Source organism: Periplaneta americana, chromosome 16 (assembly GCF_040183065.1).
Source record: "Periplaneta americana isolate PAMFEO1 chromosome 16, P.americana_PAMFEO1_priV1, whole genome shotgun sequence".
NCBI lineage: Eukaryota > Metazoa > Arthropoda > Insecta > Blattodea > Blattidae > Periplaneta > Periplaneta americana.
In genome coordinates, this window is record NC_091132.1 from 7891811 (window position 1) to 7911563 (window position 19753).

The 19753-nt window shown below is 36.1% G+C and overlaps 1 protein-coding gene across 2 annotated transcripts in view; it reads right to left on the reverse strand.

Moving 5' to 3' along the window:
* Positions 1-633: 633 nt before the first annotated feature.
* The window catches only part of LOC138691144 (putative carbonic anhydrase 3), a 116731-nt gene continuing 97611 nt past the window's right edge, over positions 634-19753 (reverse strand). For both annotated transcript variants that reach the window (XM_069812889.1, XM_069812888.1), the window contains 4 exons: positions 11113-11233; positions 4305-4410; positions 2075-2305; positions 634-957 (listed from right to left, as the gene is read on the reverse strand). In XM_069812889.1, the coding sequence (XP_069668990.1) occupies positions 772-957; positions 2075-2305; positions 4305-4410; positions 11113-11233 (644 nt within the window). In that variant the 3' untranslated portion in view covers positions 634-771. The remainder of the gene's footprint in view (positions 958-2074; positions 2306-4304; positions 4411-11112; positions 11234-19753) is intronic.

The following is a 19753-nucleotide window of genomic DNA, read 5'->3' on the forward strand; positions in this document are numbered from 1 at the left end:
AGAACTCGTGTGGGACACAATTCTGGCACACTGGCGACGCTGATATAACCTCGGCAATTGCGAGTATTGTTAAATAAACCATAATTTAAGTTTTTCTGGAATGACTGAATTTTGTTGGTAAACATGTAATACATGGCACTACATACCATGAAGGGCCAAGACCAACCAGTACAGAGGTAACGTGTGGTCACAATGATCCCCCCCACCCCCTCCCCCAGTTGTTATAGCTGCTTTCTAAACTAGATTTTGCTACTTAGCATAACTCCCCAAATTCATCATGATATTGGGTTGGAACTGGTCCCATACACTGCGTAGCAGCAGAATCGGCTGAAAGAAAATGCTATGTTCTGGTTGGTTCAGAAGGCTACCCCACTGTGTTCAATGCTTCGTACGAAGGATTGCCAACACAAATATCAACTGTCAAGTGCAAGGTTACATTGGCCTGCTTGGACCAACCAATAAAAATGAAATTCGTCACTTGCCTCTCTGGCACCACAAGGCAAGTGAAGATGGCGTTGTGACAGATCCTTAGCTCAGTTGTACTGTAAGCACTTGCTTGCATACTTAACAGCAATGCCTGCCTCCGTGGGAGAGGAGGAAAGCCGCTAGCTGTAACATCAACTAACACTGATATCACAAAACTATTAGACTTTTATTTAAACATTACCATTTTTATTTTTCATGTGTTAAAAACAATGGCTCAACAAAATATATTACAAATAGAGTCTGTTAAGTAATCTTTATCAACACTAACTCATCTATGAAGGAAAATCAGACGGTCACGCTCAGCATTGCTAACAGAAGTACGGTGATGAACCAGGAGTGCTGTTTCGTGTTGGAGGCTGATTCTTGAGATGGGTGTTGCAGATAGATGCGGCGGTTATCCAGCTTCTGTAGTGGCCTGTAATTGGACCGCAGCGGCTCATTGTGTGTCTGCACCTTGTGGAATTGCTGCACCTACATTGAAATAAACATTTTTATTATAATTTTTAATAATAGTATTGTCTCAAAAGTGTCATTTTGTTCTACCTGTACTTTCGGCTTTAGACGAAAGGGGTACAAACTAGCCGTTGAGACCATTGCTATTCCCATTAACTGGTCCAACAGTCAGGTGTAATGGTTCCGACGACTACATAGGTTCCCTCTATTTCACCTGACAGTGAAAGCAAATTCAGTCTTCGAAATGTAGTCACCCAACAGATGGGGTCATCACAAGCTTCGCCACCTACAGATCGTATACTAGCAGAGAGCCTCGAATACTTGATTTATGTATTTAAAAAAGTGTGAGTTGACCCCCTGCCCCCAGGGGAAAATCCTGTGTACGTCCATATTATTTACCCTTGAAATCGAATATCAACAAAGAAAAAGCTGCAAAGATACCGAACGCCATTCTTCAAAATACTACGTAAGGGCCCATTCACAATGAAAATTAAACATAGAAGTTTGCGCCCAGGCTACCAAATGGGATCATTCACAATGATTCACATAAGCATTGACATAAACATTACCGTAAGACGTTAACATGAAAGTTTGCAAACCAAACTTTCATGCTTATGTTTACGTGATTTGCAAACAGAACACAATCGTGGAGCGCTGAAGTATACGACAGAATATGAGGAAATGGCGTCGTTGTTATGTTTCCATGGTTACCAAGTATGTTTGCTGTTATGTTTATGTTCCCATCGTGAATGATCTTGATTTTACCGTAACGTTTATATTCTTAAGTTAACGCTTACGTTATGTTTAATTTTCATTGTGAATGAGCCTTAACACTTCGGTCTGTACTGGTAACTGAAATGAGGGTATGACAGTTGGCCCCAACTCCTGAATGAAACTCAATTCTGCTATAATCTTTTAGTATTTTTCACTCATTCATAGCGCAAATCAGCTGCTGTGATAATCGGTAATTAAGCATCACCATCAGTAATTTGGCAAGCTTAAACTGACAAAACACTGAAGCTGTTCACACTAACCGATCAGTGAAGTTATTGAATCGGCTAATCGGTGACGCATTTGGGCCATATAGCAGCGCCACACAGAAGCACTGATAAGTAAATGTGTGTTAAGATATTACCTGGTCCTTCCCTATGGGTACGGGTTGTGTCAAGACAGTCCACACAACTGATTCATCACAGTTTGGTGTCGTAAGTGATCCAGCATAGCGGTAAAATCTGTTCTTTTCATCAGGCACCAACTCCTCTAGTGACACAGCTTGAGGTATTTTGTATGGTGTTTTCTCTGTATGACTCACTTTCGCAATGGCATCTAGTATGGTTTGCAACCCTTTATTTGGCTCTTCTGTTTCCTGAAATATTTAAAAAATTTTAATTTATTTATTTTGATATACTAACCAACAGCAAGTAGCCAATAATAGGTTAGCTCAAATGTGACTGATACAACAATAATAACACAATAGCTAAATGGTTTACAATAAAATATGTAAATTATACATTTATGTGAAAGAATCATATTATTTATGTACAAGTTGGTAGTTTTAATGCATCTAGATAACAGGGAAAAAGATTTTAACTTTCTCTTGTTTGTAAAACAACTTCTCATATTTCCTAGGAATGCGTAAACTGACATTGTTTAACACTGTGGTCGGAGTTAGCAAGGAGAATTAGTCATTCCAGGATACGCTCATACAGAAGAAGTGTTCATTAGTATTTACGTGAGAAATTTATATAGTTTTCGGAGGACTTTATAAAACGTAGTGGGGTACAGAGGTATTCTCCTGAGATTAATATTCTTTAAAAAAGTAATTGATTAACTAACGGACTTACTCGTGTTAATTATGTAAGTCTGTGCGGCTTACAGCTGTTTCGGTGCTTCATCACAGTGTTGAAAGTAGTGTACGCAAGATTCAAAATGGCTCTTAAAAAAATCTAAATACGATTGGTATGGCATTTTCATCTCATTTTATTTTAGTTGATTTTAAATTATTCATAACCACTTTTATGTTATAACATAAAATAGGTAGTAAACTTACTGCATTTTGTTTGTTATGCCACGGCCTTCTTTATTATCAACGGAGATTTTCATTGTCACAATCGATATATAGGGACTATTATTATTATTATTATTATTATTATTATTATTATTATTATTAATTCAATCTGGCTGAGCTAAGGCCAGAATTCCGCCCAGTCGATCTCTAATATGGTACCTACGGTTTTAACAAAAAAAAAAAAAAATATATATATATATATATATATCGTACGTCTTGCTTGCACAACTTTTAACACTACCGGCATAACACTTAGGAATAAAATATAACTCCACACTACACAACACAAACGCACTCCGTGGGGAGCGAAGATAATGGAAGACGCAGGGACCACGCAGTTCTGAAGATGGCTCCCAAGTCGAAACTAGTCAACAAAGTATTTTAAACCTAGTTCAAATTAACACGTGAAAGTAATAGTGTATAATACATATTTTATTCCTAAGAAAATATCAATTTCATTTTAAATGTAAATACAAGACTTTAAATTGAATCTCATTAAAACATTTAACTACACATTTGAAATTCAAATTAAATGAAATTGGTTAGTCCTAATTCATGTGGGCTTATCTTGAAAGAAAATAGGTAAAAATTTGGTCGTAGTCACCCATACATATGGAGTGAGGAAATACACGATAAACTGTTGGAATATTTGAACTTTGTATAAGACATGACATTTTCTCAAATTTATTCTGAATATATAGTTTATTTAAAGCCTAAATAAATAAGTTGAATGCTATTACGATTACACAACAATAGCAGGGTTTACAATGCTTTCTGTATATCGGTATGTGTTTTGTTTCCAAACCGAAGTCCTCTTAAGACGATAATATTTCAAGTCGATATCGACTTCGACGGACAATAACAATGATCTCTTCTGTATGTGGGATTGAATCCCACTTGGGTCGATTGCTTGTTTGGTTTTTTCCCGAGGTTTACCCAAGTAAAGCGAATGTCAGGTAATTCCATAGCGCATCCTGGACTCATATAGCTATCACCAAGTCTACCAACGTCATGTAATTGCATAGTTATTTCATCATCGTTAAATAACTATTTAGGAAAAATAGATCTTTTAAAATCTCATTTGTAGCTCTCGCGAGAGTTAACAGATCTTTAAAATGAGCAAAGAATCCTCCGTTTCCAAGTAAAGTTCTGTGATTTGGTACACAGGACACATATATTATCTAAAAAAAAGTTATACAATTCCAGGAACCATACGTCACAGCAAATACTGAATACCTTCCACAAATAGAATCTTTGTTACAATATGCTAATGCGAAGTCAATGAAAACTAACTTACGTAGAATAAGACTGCAAGCACAGCCAAACCTTGATGATGTCTCACCGCTTCATTAAGTTTCAGGTACTGACGGTCAAAATGCACCATGTGCATTTCCAAGGGCCATCTGCAACAAATAGAAAGACGGTAGCTAATCTGTACCCACTTCATAACACTTGGTCAGGTAGGATTCGCTAACTTTGTAGCATACGAAGAATATAAAAACATCACTGCAACATCGTCAATTTTTCACAGGGCTAAGGTTATAGTAAAATCACTAAGAAGCATGTAAAATGATAGATAAATACATGCACCGAAGGTCAAACATTTTTGGACAAGCATTATTGTTGTTTAGTCAACTGTCCAAAGACAGGTCTGAACCTCACAAGTGATACCAACAAGATACAGTATACATTTTTATTTTGTTATTAGCGACTGAACGCTCGAATCCACTGTGAGAGAGTTATTCCAAGAACAAATTGTCAAACCTTCACTAATACTTCAAATAAAATAAATCCATGGCATAGCAGGCTATAGAGGACAGCGTCTCCCAGTGTACTGCTGGCTTTACGTCCACATGCCTCAGCAAATTACCTCGCTGTGTAACAATCATTAGAGATGTAATAGCTATGATTATTATTATATGTTTTAAGATGTTTTCTACATAGTACTTACACACATACACATATAATAACGTACGTACATGCACAGAGGGTCATTAAAGTGCGTATGGGATTTCTGACTGAATTACGGGGATTGTAGAACAAAAGGGAGATAGTACCTATGTAATAAGTGATTAATATTTATTTATTTATATAGGCCTATTTATTTATTTATAGAAATGAAAGAAGAGTCTTGTGAATTCCGGCGTTATTATAGTGCAATACCGGCCTAATATTTATTTTACTCCACACTCATGACATTTGAAAATTATTCTCAATATCCAGGCCGCAACAATAGGAAATAATTACCACTGCCTCCTCGAATGTCAATTTCGTTAGGATGGATGGAAATCCCATGCGTACTTTTAATGATCTTCTGTGTACATACTTACAAATATTATATGGCCAGGGTGCAAATTAAGATCTCTGATGAGGAGGAGATAGCATCCTAGATAGAGAATAGGCGTACCATACATAAAATTATTATTATTATTATTATTATTATTATTATTATTATTATTACGGCTCAACACTTGTTCGCACTGAGTTGCTTGTCTTGCATCTTGATCATAATAATAATAATAATAATAATAATAATAATAATAATAATAATAATAATCATAATAATAATAATAATAATATCCATGAGCAAGCTTAAGATAAGATGTGTAATTCCTAAGTTATTGATTGTTGTCAGCTTTGCCGGTGATGATAATACAGAAATATAATTTTCTTTGGTTACTTTATACTATATAACGTAGGTATACTTGTCTTAAAACAATTATATTTTGTGTGAGGGGATAGAAGTCATCCCTGGCAGGGATGTTAATATGAATTTATGACAGGGGGATAACTTTCCAACAGGGGAGAAAATCCCCCCATCCCCCCCCCCCGTTAATACGCACCTTGCATATGGCAACATTATTTTAATACAAAGAAGAGTTTTCATTATCTCATACGCAGTATACTCAAAGCGCGCTTTTCCTCTGACCTCACGCACCTGTGTCTACAGGTTGGGTCTCTGGTTCATATGGTCGATAATAAAACACCAGAGTTCATTTATTGTAACACAATATGCTGCACCACCGATGGACAACAGTTGTTTCAGGCGGACTGGAACGGGGCCTTCGACTGGAACCCAGGATCGCTGCTTTCATGCACCATCGAAGATGCTCTTTAATCTTTACGTACAATACGGCCGCCATTCGATTAGTATTGATCTTCCAGCTGCTTTGTTCACGAATAATTTCTATGATCTGCCAGCTAAAGAATCCCGTCTTTCTGGTAAGAGACGATTTCTTAATAAACTTATAGGTAATCCTTTTACACACAATAGTGTTCTCGCAAACGTTCCTGGTCGTTAAATATTATTGAGTCACAACGCAAGCTGCGTCTCTTAAGCAATGCAAATGCTTAGAATCAATTGACCACATAATGTTTTCAATTATCTTCTAAATTATCATATTCCTTACATAACAGAACTGTCAATAATTTAGCCTATCTCTATATCGCTAAGGCTGAACTGTCATCAGAGACAATGCCCAACAAACACCGGATGGTACTTAACAACAAAATAATAATGGTGGATGGGAAATGAAGTAGAGATGAAGATGGCGCTGGGTTGTGCCCACCACAAGGCCAACGACCATGAAGGATTGAAGATAAGATACTACTATTTTATACCTATTCCTGTCTCTGACTATTAGAATGCGGAAAGTATACTATATTTGTACGGGAAGATATCTCTTTTTATTCTAAATGCGTCATATCCAAGAGGAAGTGACGTAAACTGCCTTTGCCAGTGAGCATAATTCTTGCTTCTCCTTTTGCGTTATGAATATGAAAGTTCATTTTGCGTCAGTATGTTCTACTTTCAGTTTTTTTAAGTTTATTTATACACGCTTTAACATATGTGGTCATATCGCGTGTTTAAGATCTGTGGGTATACCAGTACTATTATTGAGTTCCTGTTTCTATTGTGTGTTGTAGATGGCTTGTGTTTATGTAAATGATTATAGGTTTTGAATAATGTTTATGGTATTGGTGATTGAAGCGGTGATGAATCAAGGCATGTAAATTTACAATCGGGCCTTTATGACTGAGGGTAACCATGACAAACCCCAGTAAGATTGGATGACCACGAGGTTTAAACCCGGAACCTCCCGGAAGCGTGTCTCAAATGCTACCGTTTAAGCCAACTCGCTCGGTACTTTCAGTTTTAAAGTAGTGTTAACGTGTGCATTAAATGGATAGTTGTTGTCGCACTCCACTCGTCCGTAATCATTCGTTAACACGGTTCATGTTAATAATGAAGTACTGATGACATAATACGTAGGCCTTTATTTATTAACGTATGGTAGCAAAATAAGAGGATTCGCAATAACGTTTGTACGTTCGGTAAATTTGTCGCGCTAATTTTCCCCCCTCTCATTTGTTTATTGTTATAAGTTGTTGCCATTACACATATATTTTATCCTTAATAAGGGAACAGAAGAAATTTTATACATTGTAGCTTTATGTGGAGATTTGGAAGGTGTAGAAGACATTTTGTTGTGCAGGCTCTTGCAGAAAAAAACGGATATTCAAAAGCAGATAACGTTGTGCTGAAACGATGGCTTTTCGTTTGAGATTTAATAATACCGACGATATTGCGGTGTTGCTAATTTTTCTCTCGCTCCTTTTAAAACATATCGCCCTCGGCCGAGTCTGACCCGCGAACCAAACTGCCAGATGGTAACCGTCAATCTACAGAGACTACACAAGCAAAGGAAGCAATGTATCTGATTACTTAAAACGATGAAGGGACAGAACAAGACAGATGAAAGTATTAGGCAGTGAGAACGGGGAAATGTAGAGAGGGAGGAGGGAGAGACGGAAGAAGCGAAGAGCTGCTATTAATTCTGAAAACTGCATCAGCTGCAGATGACATCGATCATACATCAACCACGCAACAGGTTTATGCTGAATGCTGGCCTGAGGGATTAGTGCACATAGATTACTAAATAAGTGTAACATATTATAAGGCTTATAGTAGTGGTAGTAATAATAATAATAATAATAATAATAATAATAATAATAATAATAATACTTACTGGCTTTTAAGGAACCCGGAGGTTCATTGCCGCCCTCACATAAGCCCGCCATCGGTCCCTATCCTGAGCAAGATTAATCCATTCTCTATCATCATATCCCACCTCCCACAAATCCATTTTTATATTATCTTCCCATCTAGTCTCGGCCTCCCTAAAGGTCTTTTTCCCTCCGGCCTCCCAACTAACACTCTATATGCATTTCTGGATTCGCCTATACATGCTACATGCCCTGCCCATCTCAAACGTCTGGATTTAATGTTCCTAATTATGTCAGGTGAAGAATACAATGCGTGCAGTTCTGTGTTGTGTAACTTTCTCCATTCTCCTGTAACTTCATCCATCTTAGCCCCAAATATTTTCCTAAGCACCTATTTTCCTAATAATAATAATAATAATAATAATAATAATAATAATAATAATAATAATAATAATAATAATAATAATAATAAATTTCGTATGAACTTAAGATGCATTTTATTATTTATTATATGAGTGATTCTAAGATGTTTCACTTAAGTTATATCGTTTGTTAAATAACTGTAAAATTATTATTTGTTAATATTTTATCTAAACTTTTCAATTTAAAAAACTTGTATGCAACGTGATTCACTAGCCCCTTACAAGTAAGTTTGTTCTTAACTTCTATGATAAAATGTCTAGCTTTCATTAATCAGGTATTCTTGTCGTACTTTAATTTTTATTGTAATTGTAATTGTAAATTTAATATTAATTGTAATCTTATTGTTCATGTTATAGTTGTAATCCCCTGGTAGAGGGGCAGGGAAGGCCTGACGGCCTTATCTCTACCAGGTTAAATAAATAAATCTAATAAATCTAATAAATCTAAATCTAAGTTTTATGCAATCCTCCATTTTATAGCATGCCCACGAAATTGCGGTACCTGTTTCTAGGAGAATTCAACTCAAGGCTAGGTGTAAAATTTCTATAGGCTACCTTCAGGGTGAGAAATTCCTTAGGCAGCTCTGCATTTTATTTGGTTACCAATTAGAGTTAACACTAGCTGATATTAGTCTCTTTCTTCGTTTTAAAAAGTTAATGAAGTAAGCACCTATGATAAATTAGTTATACTGACAAGTTTTAATAACGTAACCTATTAATCACGTGATGGCAGACACACTATTGCCTTTTGCATTTAAGATATATTAGAAGTACTGTGTTTACAGAATTGATTGCGAATGCGCAGAATTGCATAACTTCGTGTAAATAAGGGGTAGGTGAGTCACCTGGTATACAGATCAGGAGACGAGACTTGGCATGTGAGCTGCGAGAGATTTGAAACGATGGGCGATCAGGAAGAAAGTTTGTTTCAGAATGGCTAATACTACACGAATCTACCGAGACGGAAGTTCATCTAGGACTAAAACCTTATATATTATTCTCTCTGAATACATACCGCTGATATGATATAGCCACGGCGCATGATAAGGTCACGTGACGGGTCTTGCTCCCGGATTGTAATCTTGCTATTACTACCACTACTACTACTATCAATACCATTAATACTATTTCTACTCCTAATATTATTTCTATGAGTGACAAGAAAGACATCTAAATAGTGACAGGTTTAGGAACTAATGTACACGTACATATAATAGACTTACATATAAATTAATATTATTTTAATTCTTTTTTTTCCGTTGTTGGTAACTCTATAGCATCTATGAGATGCCTTATGGTTGTGCTAACAGATGGAGTTACTTGTCAACAATGTGACGCTGACACGTGTGTTCAGGTTACTGCCCAGCCACAGTTCTGATGTATTTTATATTTGTGATGATTGGTTAATTAATATTAACCCGGCACACTCACAATCACTCTCACATTCATACAAATTTCCAGACTCTAGATACACAGGGAATTCTTCTTCTTCAAGAAGAACCCGGGACCTCCTGATCTAGAAGCCAGAATGCTGACCAACAGACCACGGAGGCAGTCATTTTAATTCTAAGACAATAAGTCAGCATTAACAAGTGATAGTGAAAGAGAAAATTTGAGGATTTGTAATAACATTATTAATTTCATTGTATGATGTATCAATTTGATATTTGTCATTAAAATGTCAAATAAAATAAAGATAGATCTTATTATTCAGAATATTTTATGATCATAAAAATATTATAGTTATACAGGGTGTCCGGACTAACGGTATATATAAACAACAGCTTATAATGCGAGAATTGTACATTATCATTTTGTAACGTAAAGCGCAATCGAAGTAAACTCTCTCCAGGTTTTGTTATGTCACATTTGCAAGGTCATTGTTGCGTCACCTGCCGCGCAAGCGCGAAATCAGAATGAGGACAGGTTATGCATTAGTCGTTTCCTTGTCAAGTCGAGTTGTGGACACCACAGCGTAAAGTTCAGTGCGTACTCTGGTTTGGAGAATTCAATCAGTTACATGTGTTCAGCGGCGTGCACGAAGGGAATGCAATGTGGATCCTCCCACACGCAAATCCATTTATGAGACTGGAAGCTTGATTTCGAAAACAGGGAAACATCCTAACAAGCATGTGACAGAAGAGATTGTGGATCAGATGCGCGAGTCTTTCGCTAGAAGCCCAAGTAAGTCAATTATACAGGCTAAATCCCTCGTTCAGCAGTTCACGACATTCTTTACAAGCGTCTCCGTTTGTGTGCTTACAAACTCCAACTCCTTCATCATCTTAAGCCAGACGATTGCCACAAAAGAGCTAATTTCTGTGCTGAGATGATTCACCATATCGATGAAAATTAGCAAGCACTGCACTTTACGCTGTGGCGTCCACATCTCCACTGACAAGGAAACGACTGATTCATAACCTGCCCTCATTCTGCTTCTACGCTTGAGCGGCAGGTGACGCAACAATGACCTTGCTAGTGTGACAGAACAAATCTCGGGGAGATTTTCTGTCGATTGTGCTTTACGTTACAAAATTATAATGTACATTTCTCGCATTATACTTTGTTATTTATGTACATTTAGGCCGGTCACCCTATATTTTGTAATAAAGATACCTGTGCTAAGAGCTTTCAATAAAGAAATATATGAACTGGTATGAGAAGTTGTTGACCCACCTCCTTCCTCGCAACGTGTGCTCTGACTTCCAGTGGAAATGAATCTGCTCCAGCCGGTACACCCCGGGCAGTCCTCCCGCCGCCATTACTATTTCACAGGGCTGCTCCACAGTCAGCATCACTGAGATTCAAACAACACTTCCGTTAATTGAAATTATAATCATCATCATCATCATCATCATCATCATCATCATCATCATCATCATGTATCTCAAATAAATGGATTATCTGATATGTTTCGTCCCCAGTATTCCAGGGACTATAAACCAAGAGTAGGCATTCACAAAATAATAGCTTCCTATCGGTCATGTGACCAGCATAACGTGAGATCATCTCTTAAATAGTGCAGATTAAATGTGAAGCACAGGAACGCCATTTCATATTTTCAATTAAGAAACACGCCAAACGAATTATCTTTGCACCAAAAAACTGATGCTCCCTGGACCAAATTATCGTATTTTATAATTGTTTGAATGCAACAGAAGTCAGAAGTGTTGCTAAACATGTTATTGCTGAAGCACTACGAAATGCCACTGAACGAATATTTCACACTTTTATCACTGCCAATGCTGCGCTATAAACCAATTTTCGGCAATTTACTGTAAAAACTGCCTACAAATGTTTGGAAAGTTTCAGAGAAAATACACAAATTCAATCTTCTAACACGATTTTTTTGTTTTTAAATTAAGTAATTTGCTGGGAGACATCGTTAGATATAGGCCACTCTTACACTAAACCTGGAGTAATTTAAGCTTATTAATCAAATAATATGATTCTACTTACTGTTTTTCTTATATGCTCACCTGCATGTAATTTCTATTTTATACATATTTCATTATTTTCCATCCAAAGCTCATTAAGAACTCTGAATATTACTTAATATCTCCTATCTTTCTTCAAATAGTGTTTATAATCATGTTAATTTTCATTTGTTCTCATAAGTTAACAATGATGCACATTGGGAGCAACATATAAGAAATTATTTTCCTACACAATCCACGCTATATTCACGTTGTTTTGAAATGATTAATCGAAGATGGTTTGCTTATTGTTTATTACACGCACATTTGTATGTAATTTCTCTTCCATACGTTTTTTTTCTACCCCCCGATCATTAAGAATGGTGAATAATATTCCTCCTTGTTTCCTATATTTCTTAAAATAATGTTATGTGGCATATTAGTTTTTATTTGTCGTTATTTAAGTAAAATTGATGCGCCAAAAATAAAAAAATAATAATAATTTCGTACTCACTCCACACCCTATGTATTCACATTTGTTTTTCAGTGATTTATTAAAGAATGTACCGGTATTTAAAAGACTAATTTAGAAACATGTTACATAAATCATCCTTGTGCCAAAAGAGAATGCTCCCTGGACCAAATTGTCGTATTTTGCAGTGGCCGTCAGTACTCGCTGAAATGGGTAATAAGATAATAATATAATATAATTATGTTGTACGTAGCAAGATCGATTATTCAATTGATAGGATATTTTATGAGGTTGTCACGACTGAGATATCTATTGTCAATTGCTTTTATTTGTCAGAAGGCCTTGACTGACGGGTATGTAAAGACTGGCGCTTTTACGGTTGGAGGTCGGGGTTTGGGATGGCCCACAAGCAACAAGTTATAGTAAATATGTTTAGGATTTGTGTAAAACTGGCCTATGTCTCTCACCCGAAATGGCGTGCCTATGTTTCACAATTACCACATCAGCTGCATTTTTACATACAATTGGCAACGTATACTGTAATCTTATATTTTTAATAAAAACATTCTATGTAAGGATTGTTAATTTTTTGGTCCTACAGAATTATCTGCTATGGTTAATATTTGTTAATGACAAAGAAAAATTCACTCCGGCGCCGAGAATCGAATCTGGGACCGCCATTTCTACGCATTGGGTGCTCTACCACTGAGCTATGCCGCGGCTCAATCCACAGCACCGGATCGAATCTTTCTCATTTGGTTTTTTCCCTTGGGCCTTACTCCATGTCATCATACAAGGAGCGCACTCATATGACTTGGATTCACGTCACAACAACGTTGTACTGTTTTGCTACTTTGTTTAGACTCAAACGCATTCTACTAACGGCGGAGCAGTGTAATAGTAAAAGTTAAAACTTTTCATTGGCCTTATTATCGTCCATGGCCGTCTTTAATTTGTTTTTCAGCTATTCTCGTTACCATGGAAACAGTTGAAGCTTATTTGTTTTAGTGTATGTCACAAAATTTCTGTCGGATCTGTTTATAAATTTATAGTCATTAAAACACATCGGTTTACAAATGTTGAATTACCAGACATGCATATGGCATGAAGCAGCTGACGGCAATGCTAATGATGTCGTAATTTTGAACAGTAGCTATTTATAATTTTTCGATGTCATTCTCATAATGTTTAAATAATTTACTGAAATCATTTCTTTCATATCGTTATATTTCAAAACGGAAGCATTTCCAGACACTATTTTATTGTGAAAAATTTTCATTATGTGCTTTCTATTACATCTGAAAATTAGGAATAGTTATTCTTAAACATCCTATATAATCTATTGGACTTCATTCCGCGAGGAAACTGAAAACAGGCGTAATTATATAGTACACATTCGTCAATAGACCTGCAATTTTGCCTGAAGCCTACTCAATGAGGGACAGGATTATTCTACATATCATGAAATAAGACATGAAATTCCTACCTTATTTCCTGTCGAAGAGATGCTGCATAATAGTATTTTCACCTTTGTTCCGAAATGGTTATTTAATGACGCTGTGCCAACTAGTAGGTTATTTAGTGACAATGGAATTTGTGACAGAGAGAATATTTGGCAAAATGAGGTCGAGGATTTGCTATAGATTACCTGATATTCGCCGGTTGGGAGAAACCTCGAAAAAACCTAACCAGGTAATCAGCCAAAGCGGGAATCGAACCCACACCCAAGCGCAGCTCCGGAGCAGTAAGCAAAGGCGCTTGCCGCCTTGAACAACGGTTATAGTGGCGATTTTGATTGCTAAATGGTGGCGAAAAAAAGTTGAACATTCAGAAAATATTCCTAAAAAAATCGTCTCGCCGGAATACTAGGCTACATGTCTGTTCAAAGTTTGAACCGAATCCCCATCGTAAGAAATCTATGTATGTATACGTATTCGTAAAACAGGACTCCACATTAAATAGAACGACAGGTGACTGTTCGGGGAAGCCTTTGCAATTTACTTGTTAATGGATGCAAGATTTAGAAAGCTTTTAGGCTCATCCATAGGCAATTTAATCAGCATTAAATTGCTTATGGATGAACCTTCACAACATCGCGCGCAGTGGAGCAAAGCGATGCTCCGTTTCACTCTGCCAGAGTTGTCGCCGAGGAATGAAGACGTTACTGCTGTTGATTAATTCAAATACGAAACCTACAGATAATAATAATAATTATTATTATTTAAGCGCTTATGTTCACGTACGAGTATAAGCAAAGTGGAGGAGTTAACTTCACTGGCACACACTTCAACTTTGGTACCGTCAACATCATGTACTTAAACTTCTGATACTTATAGTCCCGTCGCTCTAATTTCCGGCAGCCAATCGCGTTGCAGGTCGGCTATATTTAAACGTGTGCGTCTTGTGATTCGCTGTTAAGGCTCGATAAATACTTAATATAATCGCCCGCCATTTTAGCTCTTTCGTTGGCGTTCGCAGAAAGCACACGAAGACGTTATTTGCCGCTCAATTATTTGCTGAATTACATTGCGTTTGATTTATTATCATAGGAGCTACGACATGATAATGTTTAACGATGTGGCAAATAGATTCCTCGTATGGTAGCTCGGCAACGTAAGAACAAAAATAGCGAACGATACTACCTACCTAGACTTTATAGAGCCTTCACTTTCTAAGACGTAAGCAAAGAGCCGGGGTCACGCCGGAAATAACAGCGTCGGGACTATAACTGTGAGCTGGCCGATGTCATAGTGTGTGTGTGTGTGTGTGTGTTTGTGTGTGTATGGGGGGCCTCGCTACAACCCACTGCAAAAATGTAAAGTCAAGGAGGCATGCTTAATTATTATATTATATACATACTACTGTATTACATACACAATTATATTATACACACAAATTAAATAAACACAACAGAAGGAGGAAATACACGCCTTTAGAAGCAAAAGATAGGCACACGTGTTCTTTACTACTAGAGCCCGGATGTTTAGGCATTTATAACAGTTAAAATAGGCAATAAAATGTAAAAAGAGGCACAATAAATTCTGAAAAAAGCATTATACATTGCAAAAAGGGATTTAGCATTAAATTTAAATTATATCAACATAACTCACATATTTACTTCGTAGTTGACACATGCTGACTAATAAAATGCTTTTTTTCGTGATTAACTGTCTTTTCACAAACCTTACATAACAAAACTGTTGCATCGGTTGAAAAAACATGGGCACCAAATTCACTAACGTAAGCATGAAGTTTACTTTTCAATCGTTTACTGAATTTAGGCATTCTAGCTAACCGACAATAACTGACTGTTCCTTACTCTAATTTCTTTCTCCTACAATAAGAAAAACGTGTAGCAGAAAACTGTAACAGTAAGATTTGAAAATGTGAAAGCAAACAATTGAAAATGCTACTTATTTAATAACTTCTATGAGAACGGGTTTAATATTTAAAATTATAAAGCTGATTGTTGGTATCGTTCTAGATCATAGTATAATCACAATCTAGTATATACAGTCACGGAGCTCAATACGTAGTAAATATGCATCCATAGATAGTTGCTAACCACTAGGATCGCTACTATCGCTTCATTAGAGACAATGCGAAATAGTACCTGCACAGTCTATTGTTCCTAGTACCCTCATGAACTCAAGATTCGTGACTGTATATACTAGACTGTGGTATAACTATGATCTAGGGTATCGTGAAGATACGACAATATTATATTTGTAACTGTGGATTGTCGATCATTATTCATATTACTCCAACAGTATTAAAGCACGATTATTAGCAGATTAAGCACCGAAATAAATTACTTTTATTTACTATTGTTAGTAAAGTGAGTCATTGTTTCGTATATTTAAATTGCATACACATTACATTACAATTAATTAGAAAATTGCAAATAAATAAGAAATATTGATTTAAATGACAAAAAAGGCATTTATTAGTAAGAAACACCTGAAAAAGGCAAAATAAAAATTAGCTCTACCACTTTTATTTACACCAAATCACATTTATATCTATGAAAATAATGGTTTACTTCCACCCAGTAAAAAAGGCATTTTGCAACATCCGGGCTCTACTTACTACTGATATTTTCTGGAAAACTGCTTTTTTCCGACCTCCTCTCCTTGAAAGTTTATGCTGATAAGACAGACAGTAAGGATTTTCCGTAGATCCAGCTACATTGTCTTTGAAGCCTCGCGATTTTCGTTCAAAATAAGCCAGATTAATTTCTGTGACCGTCGCGGCGATTAAAATTAATAGATCATAATGATTTGTGTCGTATACTTAGGTATTATAATTCGAAATAAATTCGTTCTAGCCAAGAACAATAATTCCTTATGTTGTTATACTACATCTATGTAGTCGCGCGGAATATCGACAAATGTGAGGTGGGGACCGTCGGTGATTCACCAAGCTCTCTTCCTGTAGGAGCATACGCAGCAGTCACGTGACGCGACGTTACATACGAGAAGAAACGTTAACAGTAACAAACAATTTATACAAACTGGTTTGCACATGCAGTTCGTGCTACGAGAGGGCGGTGTAAGAAATGAAACAAGGAGAACAAGGGGAATACAGAAAAAATAAAGTGGAATACAAGAAAAATACGGGAAATACAAGGAGAATAAGGAACATATAAGGATAATAAAGGAAAAATAAGGAGAACAAGAGGAATATAAGAACTAGAGAAAACAAGAAGAATAAGGTGTATATAAGGAGAACAAGGGGAATATAAGGAGAACTAGAGAATACAAGGGGAATAAGGTGTATATACGGAGAACAAGGGGAATATAAGGAGAACTAGAGAATACAAGGGGAATAAGGTGTATATAAGGAGAACAAGGGGAATATAAGGATAACAAGAGGAATGTAAGAACTAGAGAAAATAAGAAGAATAAGGTATATATAAGGAGAACAAGGGGAATATAAGGAGAACTAGAGAATACAAGGGGAATAAGGTGTATATAAGGAGAACAAGGGGAATATAAGGAGAACAAGAGGAATGTAAGAACTAGAGAAAACAAGAAGAATAAGGTATATATAAGGAGAACAAGGGGAAAATAAGGAGAACTAGAGAATACAAGGGGAATAAGGTGTATATAAGGAGAACAAGAGGAATGTAAGAACTAGAGAAAACAAGAGAACAAGAGGAATGTAAGAAGTAGAGAAAACAAGGAGAATAAAGTGTATATAAGGAGAACAAGGGAAATATAAGGAGAGCAAGAGGAATATAAGAACTAGAGAAAACAAGGAGAATAAAGTGTATATAAGGAGAACAAGGGGAATATAAGGAGAACAAGAGGAATATAAGAACTAGAGAAAACAAGGAGAATTAAGTGAATATAAGGAGAACAAAGAGGATGCAAGGAGAATATAAGGAGATCTAGAGATTATAAGCAGAATAGGGGAATATAAGAAGAACAAGAGAAATATGAAAAGAATATAAGGATACAAGGGGAATAAGTAGGATATAAGGAGAACTAGACAACAAAAGGAGAACAAGGGAATAGGAAAACAAGAAGAGAAGGGTTACATTTTTGTGACGGCCAATTCCTAAGTTAACCCCATACCTAGTGAAGAGAAAGACATAGTTCTACGTCATAACTCAAGAAAGAAAGAAAGATAGAGTGAAGGAAAGAAAGATATGTATTATGCCGAGTAAAAACAGGAGGAGAGAGACAGAAGGGAGGGTATGATAGAGAAATAACGAAAGGGAAAACAGCGGTAGGAGAAGAAATTATTACGTAGAACAAAGGTTGGGCTGGTAATGAATGAAACAGTGGAAGCACTCGTGTGTGTCATTTGCACTGCATGGTATCACTTACTCCAAGTGACATCCTCTTAAGAGTTGAATTGGCAGTACATTGAGTGTTTATAATGGAAACACTGGAACGCGCACATGTTTGTACTGCCTGCGTGCATACGTTGGTGTGTGAAGCACTAACAGCTGCAAGTGTTTTCATTCCGCAGCTTTGTATCTAGGAATTTAATGCACGCCGAGTATCCAAGGTGCCGTGCAGGGTTCCCATGGAAACAGCCTGTGGAACGGGCGGTGTATCGGAAAATTCGAGGACCTTCCCGTACAGTTTTCATATTTGGGGCTCCTAGGTTAATATCAACAAGACGCCTGCAAATCATGCACACCAATGTCAGGTTTACAATGCAAGAAAGTGAGAAATAAAATATTTGAGTTAATGGGACATGACAGAACAATTTGATTTTTTTTCCTAATTGATGCATATTTTTCATTTTTCTTTTTGTATAGAACTAACATTCCTGCAACAACTTAAATTCTAGAATAGCTTTGAAAAAATAATGTGGTACAAATTACAAAAAAAATATATATATATATATATATATATATATATATATATATATATATCAGGCTAGAGTAATTCACTAAAATGGATATATCTCAGGCATTTTTTAAGATACATTCAAAATCGCTTTGACATTTTACTACTAAAAGCATACTATTTAAAATGCCTGTAGCATAATTTTGATACTGGCTTTCAGAATTTTAAGATAAATGATTATATTTTAAGAATGAATTTTAGAAGTATTTTTATAGAAATATGGAGAGATATTTTTCAAACACAACAAAATAATTAATTTCTATTCCAGAGAAAATTAGCCACTAGCCTAAAGAGTGTGTTCTCAATACCATGCACGTAGCATGAAGATGTATAACTTTCGCATGAGAATAAACAAAAAAAAAAAATCAAAGTTGTGGGAAATTGTAATCGAAGTTTGGTGTCATTAAAAAACCCTGAGTTCTAAAAATGGCGCTAGAACAGCTAACAATTTTATGTAATATGCTATTTTTTAAACATGAAAGATTATTTTAAATCACCCTTTTCTTTTTTTGAAAATGTACTGTTTTTTCTCATATTTAACCATCTTTCCTCTTGAAAATCCTGTGCACCAGAGCTTTGTAAATAGTGTCGCAGCAGCCGACAAGGACATAAATGCGCATTAAATTTTGTGTAATATACTTTTTACATATCGAACTATTTTAAAGTAAAAAAAAAATTGAAAATCCACTGCTTTTCTACCGTATTAAAACCATCGCCTCCTTTAACTAAAAATAATGGTAATTTTGAAACCCATCCTTCCAATAAGCTTAATTCCATCCCCCGTCACTTTTGGAAGTTATCGCAACGACTACTGCACGCATTCTGGCATTGAAAAGCGCTAATTAAGTTTTGTTTTTATTTTACTCGGTTATTTAACGACGCTCTATCAACTACTGGGTTATTTAGCGTCGATAAAAATGGTGATAGCGATGGTATTTGGCGAGCTGAGGCCGAGGATTCGACATAGATTACCTGACATTCGCCTTATGTGTCAGAGAAAAAACAATTTTTTGTATGCATCTGAAGTCTGATTAGTGGAATATGTAGGTAATCGGGGATGTATG